The sequence below is a fragment of the Artibeus jamaicensis genome, unplaced genomic scaffold (genome assembly GCF_021234435.1).
Source record: "Artibeus jamaicensis isolate MK-2021 breed Jamaican fruit bat unplaced genomic scaffold, CSHL_Jam_final contig_1998, whole genome shotgun sequence".
In the NCBI taxonomy this organism is placed as follows: domain Eukaryota; kingdom Metazoa; phylum Chordata; class Mammalia; order Chiroptera; family Phyllostomidae; genus Artibeus; species Artibeus jamaicensis.
In genome coordinates, this window is record NW_026521407.1 from 18,135,054 (window position 1) to 18,150,519 (window position 15,466).

Below are 15,466 nucleotides of genomic sequence, written 5' to 3' on the forward strand. Positions count from 1 at the left end.
GCAGTACTTACCTCTGCAAGGGAGGTCTCTGCCATTCAGGGCCCTCTATTAATGAGCTGACTTTTTTTCCTTCAGCCCTGGCTGGGTAACTCAGTTGGTTAGAGTATCGTCCTGATATGCCAAGGTTGCTGGCTTGCACTCTGGCCAGGACACATAGGAGAATCAACTGATGAATGTATAAATAAGTGGGGCAACAAATCGATGGGGTGTTTTTTTTCTCCCAGCCTCTCAAATAAAAAAAAATTTTTTGTGAGAAATACAACTTCATAAATTGGGCAAGACTCTGCTGGGTGTCTGTGTTACTGTGGAAAGAACACTTGGGAGTAGGGCGAAGTCCTTGAGTTGCGTGATTTGCGTCAGTCTCAGCGTGGGTTTTCTTCTGTGTGCATTGGACGTAGGGGACTCTCTCTGTTCGGGAGGACTGAGAACCTGCGTGTCCGTCCTCACGTGTGGTTAGAGCTCAGTGAGGGGTAGAGAGAGAGATGTGAGGTTCAGGGGCGGTGTGCTGTGGGGCCTCAGGGTGGGGCCAGATTCCCTTGTCCAGTCTGTGCTGTCTTTGGGCACACTGCAGAAGTTTGGGTGACTTCCCTAGTTCTTGACCTTGCACCCTGTAAGTTGATATATAATCAGGAGTTTTTACTTGCTGACGGACTCGGCACCCTATAGCATGCCTCCTTTCCTGCATTTTGTGTCTTTAGTCATGAATTACGGAATAAAAACCAGCCTCTGTTAAAGGAGTTTCCGCTGTCAGCAAGTCAGTAGGTAGAACGTGGGGGGGGCCTATGGAGGGAATCCCTGATAGGCCCGCTTCTGAGGGAGGTTTGCAACGTAAGCTCGATTTAGTCCTTTTTGAGAAATCTGCTGGCAAGGGCATCTAGCCTGCCAGACCTCCAGATGGCCCCCTGCTGCTCTCGGGGGGGCAGGTGGGGGACAATTCCTGAATCCTGGGGAAGATTGTGGTTACTGAGCTGGGGTGGAGGGCCCTGGCTTTCCCCCGCCTCAGTCCAGGCTCATGTGGCTGCTGGGCCTGGGTCTGTGCTTCCCACCTTCAATCCCACCCTTACTCCCTTTCATTAAAATTCTTCCTTGTTACTGGGTGCTAATTTTGACATACTTGATATTATTTCAATTGATATTTAGATAGTCTTGAGGTTGAAACATCCCTTTTCTGATATTCTGAGCAAATCCCTGTTACTTTTGCCTCTTGTAATAACATTTCTTAGAAATTACTTCAGAGGACCAGTTGGTAGTGATTATCGTCCTGAGGTTGGGCCGCACTGACTAGAATGTAAGTGGAAAATGTGAAGTCTACCTTGAACCAATTTGAGAGTTAGTTGTTTTAGATTTCTCTGTTTGCTTGCGATATGCCAGATGCTTTATCAGGATTGGGAATTACCCCTGTAGGTACAAAGAATCTGGAGGTTTAGTTAGGTGTCCACTGGGTGTCCTTTTATTTTATTTGTAACACTGAGTACCCTCTTCTGGGAACAAGGTCTCCAAACCTTTCAAGCCTGCCGTGTACCCAGATTTATCCCAATTTCCCAGTGGGCCCAGGAGCTGGCCTGTGACCTTGGCGAAGCTGTGCTTCCTGAGCAAGAGGGAGCCAAGGCCGTCCACTGGAGAAGTGCCAGGGAGGAAGGGCCGACGAGGCCCACTTCTTCTGCCCTTTCGGAACCATCCCGATGCCCCACCTGCTTCCCGAGCTCATGCCCCAAGACCTGCCACGTCCCCAGGGGGCACGTGAGCACGCAGTGGTCCTCACTCGGGTCCACTGCTGGCTACAGGGGTAATACCTGCAGCTGGACGTGCCCAGCCCCTAGCTTGTCACGTTAGCCTTGCCAGAGTCTGGGGCCAGCTGTTCCGCCGGGCCACTGACTATGACGCTATGCTCTCCGTGGGCCTCCACGCAGCCCTGCACTGTCCTCAGGATAATCTGGAGTCTCCGGTCCAGGGCGAGGAGGTGGGGCTCTGTGAGGACGGGGGCGAGCTGGTCCGCCAGCAGTGACTCCCGCATCACGTCGCTGAGTCTGTACTCGGCTTGGGCCAGCAGCTGCAGGTGCAGAAGTGTTTTCCTTTTTATCCTGGGAGGGCAGAGTCATAGGGGCCACATCAGTAAACGTGAAGAAAGTTAACTAACTTCCTCCACAAGAAGCCATCGTAGCTGGTACTCTGAGAGCCCCTCCCTGAATGTCTTAAGCATATCTCCGTGGAAACTGGGTCAAAAGGAATGACTGAAAGATGACCCAGTATTCTGCAGTCCTTTTCCAGTGGCCTTTTGGTCAAAGGCCTGCGGAGCCACTTATACTCTGCTGGTTGGGATGCCACCCAGTAATGCTGCACTGTGAGCATCTGGCGTCGCTAAGGAAGTCCGAAGTGATTGTGGCTTTCCAAGGAAATGTAAAGCTACGAGAGGTTTTGCCACCTCAAAAACCTGGCGACAGCCTCCCAGTTGCTCCTTGGCAACTTTATACTTTCCGGTGCCAGATTCTCAAACCAGAGGGGTGAAAGGGGGTGGGGTCAGGCTTGACCTGAGGATTTTGAGTTCACACAGAAATCCGATTTGGACTTGGATGTCTAGGCAGCCTCATTGTCCAGCCTTGGTCCTAAAAGGCTTGCCCTCCTGGGGGGGGGGGCGGGGCTGGGGGGGGGTGGGAGGGGAGCTCCTGTGCATGCACCCAAAAGTGGATACAGAAAGTTCAGGCTTCCTTCTGAGTTCCAGCGGAAAGTGAATGAGATGATTCTGCTAAGTGTGAGTCACAGATTTCTAATGAGCTCTAACTGTGGCTGAGCAGCTGGACAATCTCACAAGCCTGGGAAGACCAGGGAGGTGCAGAAGTAGGTCAGAGCTCCTCCAGAGAAATGGTGGCCAAAGGTGTCAGTGCTTCTTTCAATCTGACATGGGCTTGTGGGACTGGAGTCAGAATTTTACTTGGCTGGTGATCAAGTAGCGACATTCATGAGCTTATGTGAGCGTCGGGCGAAGCAGAGGACTGATTAGTCACATACAAGACAGGCTCTGCCGGAGTGGTGATTATTATCTGAGTGGGCTAAAGATTCAAGTTAGTGATTGAAAAGCCTTTTTTTTTTTTCTTTTAAGATCCTAATTCATCCCCATGATGAAAGATGAAAGACTCTCAGCTGTCCTTGGGGAAAATTCCGTCAGTGGTAATTCCTGTCACTCCACCCACCCATGTTCTAAAGCAGTGAAAACTGAGTAAGAGCCTCAGAACTTGGTTGCAAGCAGGATGGAGTGTCACAGTGGTGACCCGCCCATGAACTGAGAGCTCACCTGCAGCACTGGGAGAGTGGCGAGAGGATGGAGATTTCGTCACGGGAGTGTTGTCCAAACCTAGGAGAAGACACGGGTGTTTGTGGGTGGCACGCAGCCCCTCCCTTCTGAATGGGTTTTCTTCTCCCCCTCGGCCTCTTTTTTGAAGCACAGCTTGGGGTAAAATGCCAGGGATCCTGGCAGCTGCCCCTGCAGCCCCTGTCCTCAATCAGGTCACAAAATTCTCTGTCCAAAGGTGTTAAAACCAAGCAATCACCCATTCACTCATTCACCAACTGCAGAGGGCCGGACGCTGAGGACCAGCCATTGCTCTGCCTCCAGTAAAAAACCACGGAAAAGTCCAATCTATTTCCCTAGTGCTCTTGGGGTTGAGGAGACACAAGTGGTAGTTTACACAGAGAAAAACAAGTAGGGCAAGGATACAGGGAACGTGACCACAGAGCTCCTCATTCTCGGGCGGCTGGTTCCCCTGAGCAGCTGCGAGGGGTACAGCTGGGTGGGGGGGGTGGTGCGACATTTACCCTCTGGCGTTGTCAAGGTGAATAAGGAACCCATCATCCCCAAACTTGGTGAACATCTCATAATGGTGACGGTCCATATTTCCTGTAAAGGAGGAGGAAGACATTGGCCATGAGGCCCCTAGGCTATGGGGCAGGTGCTCCTGGCCTCCTGTTTGCTCTCCAGGGCATGGAGGCCTTTTAGCAGTTCGGACAAGAGTCTGAACCCAGGGCCACAGGCTGTCATTTCCCCAGGGTGATTAGGGGCGTTGTCGAGGGAGAAGGAAGCTAAGCAAGCCAACAAGCCCTAGTATGGACTTTGCAAATCTAAGGCTTTCACGGTTTCCCCCAACCCCAGGGCCTGGGACTCAAACAGTCCGCGTCAGTGTTGGCTTTCCTCGCTCAACTGAGCTCCTCAACTGAGGCTTGTAGGAAGCAGACACAGGTTAACTTCCCAAAGGGCGTGACGGTGAGTGGGGCCGGGGGCCGTGGGACTTCAGATCTGCACATGTGTGTGCTGGCCACCTTCAGAACTCTGTCCCCTTAGTCTTCCCTGGTCCCCAAGGGACTCAAAGGCAGATGAGCTGCCCCTTCCCGAGGGCTACCCACTGCCCCATTCACTGGGCGCTCTGCTCTTTCCTTCCTGGTTTCCCCTCATTTGGTCCAGGGAATCAATGACTTCGAACCTGAGGCCTAAACCTGAGGCCCGCTCGGGCCTGGCTGGCTCACGTCTCTGCCTTTCAGGAGGGGAGCATGCTGACTTCTGTCCTCTGGGACCTCCGCCACTGCTGTGGCTGTGGGCGGTGTGGGGTTATTCAGTCCTCGTGGTCCAGGCTGCAATGTGCCCCAGGTCAGGGAGAATCCCAGACCCACAGCAGAGCCCATTCTGCCAAGAGACCCAGGCAGGGGACCTACCGATGAGGAAGTCGAAGATGGCCATGTCGATGATGTTGAGCAGCCGGTTGCTGCTGTTGTATGGGTAGATCTGCTTCACGGTGTCGCAGTACAAAGGATTGACCTCCCACCTGAGGGGGAGAACCAGTCCTGGGGCTGGAAAAGCCAAGATGGCAAGGTGTTGGGGGCCCTCCTCACACCTGTCCCCCCCCACCCCGAAACCCCTGCCTGGGAATCCTGCCCTAGGCATGCAGATGGTAGCTGGGTACATTCGGGTGGACCCTGGGCAAAGACACGGGAGGCCGCGGAGTCCATGCGGTGAGAATTTTCTGGCTCCTTTGAGGACATGTTTCCTGAGTATCCGCTGTGCTGGGTGCCACAGCGATGGCCAGCGTACCACATGCCAGAGGGGCGGTGACAGGGCAGCCGGGGGCAGCCTGGCTGCATGTCCCTGACCTGCTTTCTCTGCAGCTCCTCTCACCGGGCCTTGGGCCCTACAGCTCTCCTGAGACATTCCTTGCAGCCTACAAGCCACTCTCTGTCTCTCTCACTCACGCTCCTCTGCCTGGATCCGCCCCACCTCCCCGGGCCGTGTCCCCTGCCAGTGGGTGGGCTCCTGGCCTTCTCGGGTCCTGTAGGATCTGTCCCGTCCTCCAGAACTTCACTTCTCTGGGTTTCTCATCCTCATGAATAGCACTAGGAACCTATTCATTCAGTCAGCTAACATGAACTGAGTATCTACGTGCCAGGGGTGCGCTAAGCTCTGGGATATGCCGATGGGGTCCTGGGCTTCACGGGCTTACTCGGGGGGCCCAGGCGTCTCCTGTGGGCCCTCAGTGCTTCTCTGTATCACAGCAGGTGTTGCCGTGTTCGCAGAATTGGGCTATTTCTCTGACCCCAGCTCAACCACGGAGCTTCTTGTGCATCTTTCCTTTCTGTGTCCCCCAGCACCCAGTGTTGGGTACATAGTAGGCTCTTTATAATTGAATAAATGAACTAAGGGGAGAGTAAACACAGGCCAGCTGGTCCCAGGATCTATGTGCAAAGAGGCAAAGGAAAACTGAGGTAGCTTTGGGGGTCCAAAAGCCAGGTTAGCCACAGGTCCTTGGCATAGGACTGTGGTCACTCTCAGGGACCAATGTGCCTGGCCACGCGGCTGGGGGCCAACTCACTCCTCTTTCCCCGCCAGCGTGTAGGAGCGGATCCAGGGGTTGGGCACAGACAGCCTGGGGGCCAGGTTGAGGGACGGCAGGTACGCGGAGAGGGAGCCCTCCAGCAGGTGCGGGTTGCCACAGACAGCGTATTCAGTCTTGCACATGTAGGGGCACTTGGCGAAGAAGCACACGTTGCTGGCTGGAGGATGGGGTAGGGGAGAGGAGGCAGGTCAGCTTCCTGCCCCAAGAAATCCACCTGGAGGGAAGCGACCCCTGAACTTTTCCAGATGGTGAATGCTCTTAAACCGAGCATCCTGACTACCACTTTTCTAATGTCCCAGAGCAGAGAACGTGTGGGGCCCAGCCCCACTCCCTCCTGTCCTTATGATCAGTGTTCTTTGTCCAGATAAAGCCTGATTCCAGGTAGGTCGGCACTGTCATTAGGGGCCTGCCCGGTCTCATTAGCACCTCATGCATGACCTTTTCCCATCCCCAGCTTCCCTTGTGTGAAGCTCAGGGGGACCAGGGTGGGAGTGCTGGACGGTGGCATACGCCTCCCCAGGAAGATGGCTTTGGCCAGTACTCTACCTGGGGAGACAAAGAAAACGCTCTGCAGGATTTCGTTCTTGGTGACCTCTAGGATTTCCTTGGTGACATTGATTAGCCTCCCTGCTGTGGGTGGCACGCGTCGGAAGTCCAGAATCCTGAAAGAGAGAGAGCCCTGCTCAGATCTTAGGGATGGCCAGGGAGGTCAATCGTTGCCCATTAAAATGGACTGGCATTTCTGACCACACTCAGCTGTGGGGGTCCCCGCAGGGCTGAGAGGATGGTGCCCAGGGCAAACCTACATTGAAAGGGGTGGCGGAAGGGATGGAAGAGGAATCCTCATTCCATCAAGCCTCTGGGCAAAACTTTCACTATCCGAGCTGTGTTCTAGGTTAGAGCTTCTCATATTTTAATGTGCATATGAGTCACAGGAGACCTCGTTCAAATTCAGGCTCTGATTCAGTGGCTTCAGGATGAGGCTGAAAGGCTCTCAGGTGGTGTTCATGAAGGAGTCAAAGAGCCAGAAGGAAGACATTTCGGGGAGGTCCCACCCAGTGTCTTTCCCAGTCTCCCTTCTTGAGGTTGGCCCTCGCGGTCAGGGCTCTCTCCATGGGCCAGACCCTACCTGTCCAGGTGGAAAGCCGCGATCTCAGCATTGTGTCTCTGAAAGTCGATGAAATAGAAGAAATCCGCGGGTGTCTCTTCATCTCGCTGCTGTCTGAAAAGAAGGAGGGAATCATGCCCTGGACGCAGACTTCAGCTGGGAGCCTGAGAAGTCAACTGATGAGCAGGACCGGAGGGAAAGGAAAATGCACTTTCATGATTTTAATGCATGCTACTGTACACGTAGCTGATGGATGGCAAATCGAGCCTGGCCTGTGGCTCCCCGGGAGAGCAGACTTGCTCAGCAAGAGGACCCAGGCTTCCTGCAAGACGCTGCCTTGTCGGCACCCCCAGTACCAAGTCTCCTTAAGAACTTTTTGGTGACAGAGGCTGACTATTAAAAAACCCAGTAGTTGAGAGGGAAGAAATACAGACCTTCTTTCTGCAGCTAGAAACAGAGGAGAGGGAACTGGCTAGTGAAAGCAGAACAGGAAAGACCCGGGTGCTCAGGATTGAGGGAGGTGGGGTGCAAGACAGGACTTTATAAAAGCAAAAGTGCCCTAAAGATGGAATTCCATGACTGAGGTTTGAAGGACAGAGAGTTCTGGGACTTAGGGTGATAGGGAGGAATAACTGGACTGTCTCGTCCCTCTGAGACACCTTGCTGGGTCATGAGAGTCAGCTAGCCAGAGGGTTGAGGGAGGGGGCTGGTGTAGAGGATGTGGATTTATATACGTTTTTAACTCGAATAGATTCCTAAGAAGCTTCAGCCTGCCTGCGCATGGTGGGCTGGCTGGGTGTGTCTGATCAGGAAGGTCCTTCCAGTCACGAAGGGCATCCAGGCTTCTGGCCTCAACACTAATAAACATGGAAGGATGACGACCTTTGAATAATTTTGTAATCTACAGTCTGAGATTACACCACAGCTGCAAATGCAACTTAAATATAAATAAACATAATGTTGCAGAAAGCTGAAAACAAACAGCAGCAGCCATGGAAACAGCGATGTGCATTTTTAAGTCCTGGTAAACACAGTGAGGGGTTGCCCCAAGTCCGGCTTCTATTTTGAAAGGTGTGGCCACTTGTTAAGTCCAGCCTGGGTCGAACCCGCCTCTCCTCATCATTCACTGACTTTGGACCAAAACTCCCCCAGGGCTGCCCAGGCTGCATCTGAGGCAAGGAAGGCAGTCACTTACCTCATGGGTTTGAACATGGCCTTCCCGAAGTCCGAGAACCTCAGAACCAGCTTGAGGTGGACCCCACTGGGTTTCACAACTGTCAGGGGGACAAGGGGAATTAACTATGCTTCCGGGGTAAAGTTCCGGTACCTGGCCCTTTGGTCGTTCAATAAACCCAACCCATTTCATCTCTTTTTTTCTAAAGACTAGAATCTGCTTTTGAAGGCCTGCAGCGTACATTCCATTGCATCAGGCTGAAGGGAGTGTGCCCAGAAGGTCAAGACAATATCTTCCCTGCTGCTATGGGAAAAGGGCCGACAATATAGGTTTTTCCCAGACAGGCACTCACAGAAAACCCCAGAGAACGATTCCCTAACAATCGACTTCTTCCTCTCGAGCTTCATGGGGCCTTCTAGCTCCCGAGTGTGCCATCTGCTATCTTGCATTATTAGACTAGTTTATCCATATGTCTTCCTCTTTAGGACTGTACATCTGGGATGGGACAGGGCTGCGGGCACAAGGCACCTAAGGTGCCCTCACACGACCCTGACCAGTGCAAGTTGCCTCCCGACCTGTCGTGTTGCAGGCACCTCACTGGCCCACCCTGTCCCAGTGCCACTGGGAGCCCTGTGAGGGTCACGACGATGTCTCACTCACCACTATGTTCTATAAAATGGCAAATGGCAGGTGATAAAGAAACCTCTGTCTTTCAAACCTTTAACACGTCATGACACACAGAGAAATGTCTGGTGTGTGTTCGGTCCACTGAGGTAAGCAGATGAGGCTGCTCGTGGCCAGTGGTGGCTGGTCTGGGGGCCTCGAGGCCCAGGTCTGGCCTGGCCACTCTGGGGGCTGTGTGGTGCTCGGGCACAACTGTGCCCAATTCATGACACCCTGGGAGGGGGCAGTGCTGCATCTCATGCCTGCATTTGATTCTATTAATCATTGACCCCAGAGAGGGGCATCTCGACCTCAGCTGCGTTAGAATCACTGGGAACGGTTTACAAGGCTGATGCCCAGGCCTCACCCTTTGCAACTGAACCGAAACCTGGGATGGAGGCCAGGCCTCTGCACTTTGCAGACTTGCCAGGAGACTCTGAAATGTTGTCAGGCCTGAGAACCACTCACCGTCCTTCTCCACTGGTGGTTCAACTACTGCTGGAATACACTACTTGCACAACTGCTTCTTCAGTCTGCAAATGCAGTCCACTCCCTTGAGGGCTTTGTTAACATCAGATTCTGATTCAGAAAGTCAGAGGGGGACCGGGAGCTTGCATTTCTAACAAGCTCCTTGATAATGTGAGGATGCTGCCCGGACCACACACTGAGCAGCAGGGACTTTTCTGTGGTGTGGGTGGGTGGGGAGAATTGCTGACTTCTCAGAGATTAGGCAGAGAGTCTGCCACTCCCAACCAGAACCCCCACGGAGGTGGGCCCGCTGGGCCCTTCCCACCGCTGCCCGGTGCCGGGCTCACACAACTGTGGTGGTGGAGGGCTGGGTGGAGGCAGGGCCACGTCACTTACTCTGAGTACAGTCACACACCCCAAGCAAGGCTTTCTCGTCCTGGCTGTAATCTGTGGAGCAAACGGGCAGTAAGAACGTTCAGCTGTGTTTAGCGGGGCCAACAACCAGGGGCCCCGGGGTCTGACCCAGACATTAGTGGGGACACAGTGAGGCAGCCTGGGCCCTTCCTTGCCCATTCAATAGGGGATCTCCTGCAGCCCCAGCTGGCTGCCATCTCTCGCCTTAAAGGCTCCAGGCTCGCTAGCCCTTCAGTGGACACTCTCGCAGCACCTGGTTGGGGGCCTGATGCTGGTCGCTTCAAATGTCGCAGTGCTTGACTGCACAGGCTGGGAGATGGCAGGCCTGTGTTTGAATCCCAGCTCCACTGCTGGCCTTGGCCAAGTTGTTTAGCCTCCAAGTCTCTGTTTTCCCATCAGTAAAGTGGCAATGACAACGTGCACGCCATAACCTCACTGCATAAGAGAATTGTCGGCTGAAAAAAGCTCTGGCGAGATGCTGGTTATCTTACCTTACACGGACTGACACTTCCTTATGGGCTGTGATAAGACTGTGGCTGTAAGAGCTCTTTCGAAGGGGAGCGGTCAACGTCTATAGTCCTTTCTCCCTTCCCCCACCCCCCCTTTCCCTCCCCTTCCCTTCCTTTTCCTTTCTCTATCAGGAGTCACAGTCAACCTTTTACTATTTTACTCTAGAGCCCAGCTGGTTTACTCAGCCTCTCAGGGGACAGGCAGTCCATCCTGTGTGATCCTGGGGACCTCACCTGCACTGATTGTGGGAAAGTGGCTCATGTCCTGGAGGAGTTTGCTGACGAGAGGACTGGACCGGGGGTACAGCCCGTGGCGGTTGATTCCCAGGTGGAACTGGACCCAGCTGGCCTCGGGTCGGAGCTGCAGTGGGGGGTCCAGGGAAGTGAGGTTCAGCTGCTCTCTGTATATCTTGTGTCGTCTGAAAGAGCGGGAGAGGTTTCTTATTTTTTTAACTGGAGGAACACGAATGCAAAGACCTGCTGAAATACCTCGTCTGGACTCTCATTCATTCAACAAGAGCATTAAGCATCTACCCTGTGTGGCAAAACAGCCACATGGCCCTCAGAGAGCTTACAGTCTAGGGAGTGAAACAGGCTAACAATTACTACAATACCATACATAATACAAAAATACCTAATACAAACTGTGACAAATCTTGTGCAGGAAAAGAGCAGATGTTTAAAAGTGGAATTAGGGACCTCATATAATCTGGGATCTCGGGAAGTGATCCTGAGTGTTTTTGTGCACTTTCCCATTAAAAAGTCTCTATCTTGTTAAAAAATTATATTTTATTGATTATGCTATTACAGTTTTCTTGTTTTTTCCCCTCTTCCCCCCTTCCACCCAGCACCCCTACTCCCTCAGGCAATCCCCACACCATTGTTCATGTTCATGGGTCATGCACGTAAGTTCCTTGGCTACTCCATTTCCTATACTGTACTTTACATCCCCATTGCTGTTCTGTAACTGCCTTTTTGTACTTCTTAATCCCCTCACCTCTTCACCCATTCCCCTACACCCCTTCCCATCTGACAACCATCAAAACGGTCTCTGTATCCATGATTCTGTCTCTGTTCTTCTTGATTGCTTAGTTTGTTTTTTACATTTCATTGTTGATAGAGTTGTATTTTTTCCCATTTATCGTCCATAGTTTTGATCTTCTTTTTCTTACATAAGTCCCTTTAACAGTTCATATAATAATGGTTTGGTGATGATGAACTCCTTTAGTTTTTTCTTGTCTGGGAAGCTCTTTATCTGCCCTTCAATTCTAAATGATGTCTTTCCTGAGTGGAGCAGTCTTGGCTGTAGTTCCATGCTTTTCATGACTTTAAATTTTTCTTGCTAATCCCTTCTAGCAAAGTTTCTTTTGAGAAATCACCTGGCAGTCTTATGGGAACTCCCCTGTAGGTAACTAACTTCTTTTCTCTTGCTGCTTTTCAGATTCTCTCTTTATCTTTAACTTTTAGCATTTAATTATGATGTGTCTTGGAGTGGGCCCCTTTGTATCCATCTTGTTTGGGATTCTCTGTGCTTCCTGTACTTGTATGTCTATTTCCTTCACCAAATTAGGGACATTTCCTTTCATTATTTTTTCAATTAAATTTCCAATTTCTTGCTCTTTCTCTTCTCCTTCTGGCACCCCTATGGGTGCAAATGTTGGACCTCCTGAAGTTGTCCCAGAGGCTGCTTATACTATCCTCATTTTGGGGGTATTCTCTTTTTTTCTTGTCATTCTGTTTCCCATCCAAGTACTAACCAGGCCCGACCCTGCTTAGCTTCCGAGATCAGACGAGATCGGGCGCCTTCAGGGTGGTATGGCCATAGACTCTTCTTGTCATTCTGATTGTTTTTTTTTTGCTTCCTTATTTTCCATATCAATGATTTAATTCTTGACTTTATCCACTCTGCTGTTGTTTCCCTATAAACCGTTCTTTATTTCAATGAGTGTATGCTTCCTTTCTGACTGGATCTCTTTTATGCTTTTGAGGTCCTCACTAAGTTCCTTAAGCATCCTTATAACCAGTGTTTTGAATTGATAGATTCTGCATCTGAATGATTGCTTATCTCCATTTTGTTACCTCTTTTTCTGGAGTTTTGATCTGTTCTTTCATTTGAGCCATGTTTCTTTATCTCTTCATTTTGGCAGCCTTCCTGTGTTTGTTTCTATGTATTAGGTAGAGCCGCTATGACTCTGTGTTTTGGTAGTGTGTCCTAATATAGTACGTGCCCTGTAGGGTCCAGTAGAACAGCCTCCCCTATCGCCCAAGATGGGTACTCAAGGTGTGACCTTTGTGTGGGCTGAGTACATCATCCTCTTGTAATTGAGCCTTGGTTGCTCTTGGCAGGTCAATGAGAGGGATTTACCCAGGCCAGTCAGCTGCAAGGATTGGCTGTAAACACTGACCACCAACATCTGCCCTCTGTGGAGAATCAGCTGTACAGGGGTGGGTTGGTGGTACTCTGTCGTGGTCTGTAGCCACGACAACTGGGTGCACTGGCCCGAGGGTTCCCAGGTGGTGCAGGCCAAGGTCAGCCCCTACCTGTGTTTTGCCCAGGGCCACCCTGCCTGAGCTATAAAGCAATCTGAGATGGCTGCTACTTGTGCTGGGCTTGGAGATTACCACGTGAAACCAAGCTGTGAATCTAGACTGGATGCTGCTAGTGCTGCACCTGGGGTTCACTGAGGCCAGCTGTTGCTTGTTTGATAGGATTTAGAAAGTTGTGAAGCGTGAGCCAAGACCAGCCATTCATATGGAAAAGCAGCTTGGGTGGGCCCATAATGTGGGTGGGGCAGAGTCTTTGGGGATCTCCAAGGCAGGTCAGTGTTAGCCAGGTTGATGGAGTCTCAGATATGGCACCAGCTTGTTGGCTCTGTGTGGGGAGGATTTAAAAAAGGGACAATGGCCTCTGTTGCCTTGATGCCAGACACTTCCGTTTCTCCCTGTTTACCAGCGATGCCTTTCAAGCTGCTGTCCCAGTGCTGGACCTCAAAGGGAGTCAGTCTGGATAGGTGAGTCCATGTGTGGGTTCTTTAAGAGGAACTGCTTGGGGCTCCAGAAGTTTTTTCCACTGACTCAATCCCTGCTGATTTGCTACCAAAAGTTGTGGGGACTTATCTTCCTGGCACGGGAACCCTGGGCTGGGGGGCCCAGTGTAGGGCTGGGACTCCTTGCTCCTGAGATATCCCACTTGAATTTTTATCCACCACACATGAGTGAGGGACCAGCCTGTTCCATGTCTGTGCCTCTCCTACCAGTCGGAATGGATGTGGTTTCTTTAATTCTGTCGTTGTTAGACTTCCATTCAACTCGATTTTTTATGGTTCTGAGTGATGGTCATTCTATATTTTAGTTGTAATTTTGGTGTGGTTGTGTGAAGAGGTGAGCCATGTCTGCCTGTGCTGCCATCTTGACTGGAATGAAAATGTCTCTATCTTCTATTTCCCAATATTTTCTGAACTAAGAAGTCAGAACACAGGGGAGTAAAGGTAACTGGTGAGAATGAAAAAAAAATAGAAGGTGTGGATCCTTAAGTAAAGCTGGAAGCCCAGTTTGACTAATTAATATGCTGTATAAGAAAAGAAGAATTAATTATCCACTTACTGTTTGTCCTGCCCAGGAGCCGTTTATGCCAGGGTAAAAAGAAAAGAGTAAAAAGCAATGTTGCTGATGTTGAGCGGCATGGAGTCTAGCTTGGGAGACAAGTTGTATGTCTCCAACATGATCAGAGCAACATGTAAGGCAGTTGTAAATCGACTGCTAGACCTGTGGTTTGGATGAAAACACCTTAGCGTGTTTGAGAAAGGAAAGATAGTTCTATGACAAAGCAGTCAGAAGAAGACTACAGTGGGAGAAGGTGGACTTCAGCTGCATTCTGTGGGTGGTGTCTGCATGGAAGAGGAGATGTGGAGGGTACTCTTGGATGAGGGACCGGCTGAGCACTAGGAGACACAGGCAAGGGCAGATGTACCTGAGGGTCAGAGGGCAAGGCTGAACAAATGAATGGTTGAGGAAAAGACGGAAGCCTTCTGACTAGACAGAAGGAGAACTGGCCTGATGCCCTCTGGCTAGGTAAAGCTGATGACAGAGTCAGGCTGTGGGTGTTCCTGTACATCCTCATTTCTCACACTGTGATCTTCCCCCCACCAAGGCCCCCCAGCCGCCGGAGGTCTGCAATGGAGCAGACAGCAAAACAAACACGGCTGATATACTTGGACTGTTCAGTTTTCTTACTGGTCAACAATTTTTTAAATCACCTTTCTATTAAACAGACATGTCATGGGGAAGAAAGCAGAATACACGATCATTTTTAAGATAAAACTCTAATTCTCAAAGAAAATTTCACTTGGTCACCCTCAGGCTCTACCTCCAAGAATCTAGACCCTTGGGGGTGGAGGGCGTTTTTCACCCTGCACTGCCCCTAGTGGAGGAGCTTGGGAAGTGCTGAATACCGACTGGGGTCATGGAATTCAGGCCCAAGTGCCACTGAGCTGTCCGTCACCTTCCTCTCCCCCTCTCCCACCCCTTTCTCAGCCAGTGTGGATAAAGTAACAGAGGAGGGCTGCCTCTTCTTGGGGTTTCCTGTCCTGGGTGGAAGTCAGTTGTCTTGAGGAAGAGGCACAGTTTTATAGATTGATGTGAAGGAATGGATGGATACCTGGCAGCATTTTGGTCCTGGACTTCTTCTAGGTGCCTGTCCCAGGGCCTGGTAGCTGCCGGGCATTTCTACTCTGGGAGACTTTCATCTCATATCACATCACACATATTAAAATTCACCCCACAATCAATATTTTTGCTACACTTTTTGTGAGTTTCCTTTTATCATTTTGAATTGTTCCAAATAAAGTATCTAGTAATGTGAGTCCACAATGACGCATTGTTTTGTAAACACTTAATCATATATTAATTCATTTTGATGTCCGAGTTTTCTTTTTGAGCCAACACTTTGTTGTTGTTGTTGTTCGGGTCTGGGAGCATTTTAAAATGCTGAGATTTGTTTTCCAAGATAGTGAGGCCTCTGTGGCCTTCCCACTTGGGGTGGGGAAGGGTTTGGGTCACTGAAATAATTATTTAAAGTGACACATTTTAAAGTGCTTCAGACCTAGGGCTTTATGAGAATCCAGGGAAAGGGCGAATGGTTGACTAGGTCAATAGGCCTCCTGCCAGATTTAAAAAACAAACAAACAGTATTAACATGTATTTTTATTGGAAAAAACAGTCTGACAGGCTCTATTCCCAAGGCTACTTCGAGGCT

At 50.7% G+C, this 15,466-nt stretch overlaps 1 protein-coding gene across 3 annotated transcripts in view; it reads right to left on the reverse strand.

Annotated features, from left to right (window-relative positions):
• The window catches only part of FAM20A (FAM20A golgi associated secretory pathway pseudokinase), a 37,370-nt gene that overhangs the window by 5,127 nt on the left and 16,777 nt on the right, over window positions 1–15,466 (reverse strand). For 2 of the 3 annotated variants that reach the window (XR_005079974.2, XM_053655608.1), the window contains exons 2-11: window positions 10,447–10,631; window positions 9,686–9,736; window positions 8,180–8,258; window positions 7,006–7,098; window positions 6,423–6,538; window positions 5,853–6,033; window positions 4,702–4,811; window positions 3,811–3,892; window positions 3,290–3,349; window positions 1,794–2,081 (exon numbers count right to left, since the gene is read on the reverse strand). Coding sequence is in view for 2 of the 3 variants with exons in the window: in XM_053655608.1 (XP_053511583.1) it covers window positions 1,817–2,081; window positions 3,290–3,349; window positions 3,811–3,892; window positions 4,702–4,811; window positions 5,853–6,033; window positions 6,423–6,538; window positions 7,006–7,098; window positions 8,180–8,258; window positions 9,686–9,736; window positions 10,447–10,631 (1,222 nt within the window). In the remaining variant the exon portion in view is untranslated. Of the gene's footprint in view, window positions 1–1,107; window positions 2,082–3,289; window positions 3,350–3,810; window positions 3,893–4,701; window positions 4,812–5,852; window positions 6,034–6,422; window positions 6,539–7,005; window positions 7,099–8,179; window positions 8,259–9,685; window positions 9,737–10,446; window positions 10,632–15,466 lie in introns of those variants that run through there. The other variant, XM_053655615.1, reaches the window with a different exon arrangement.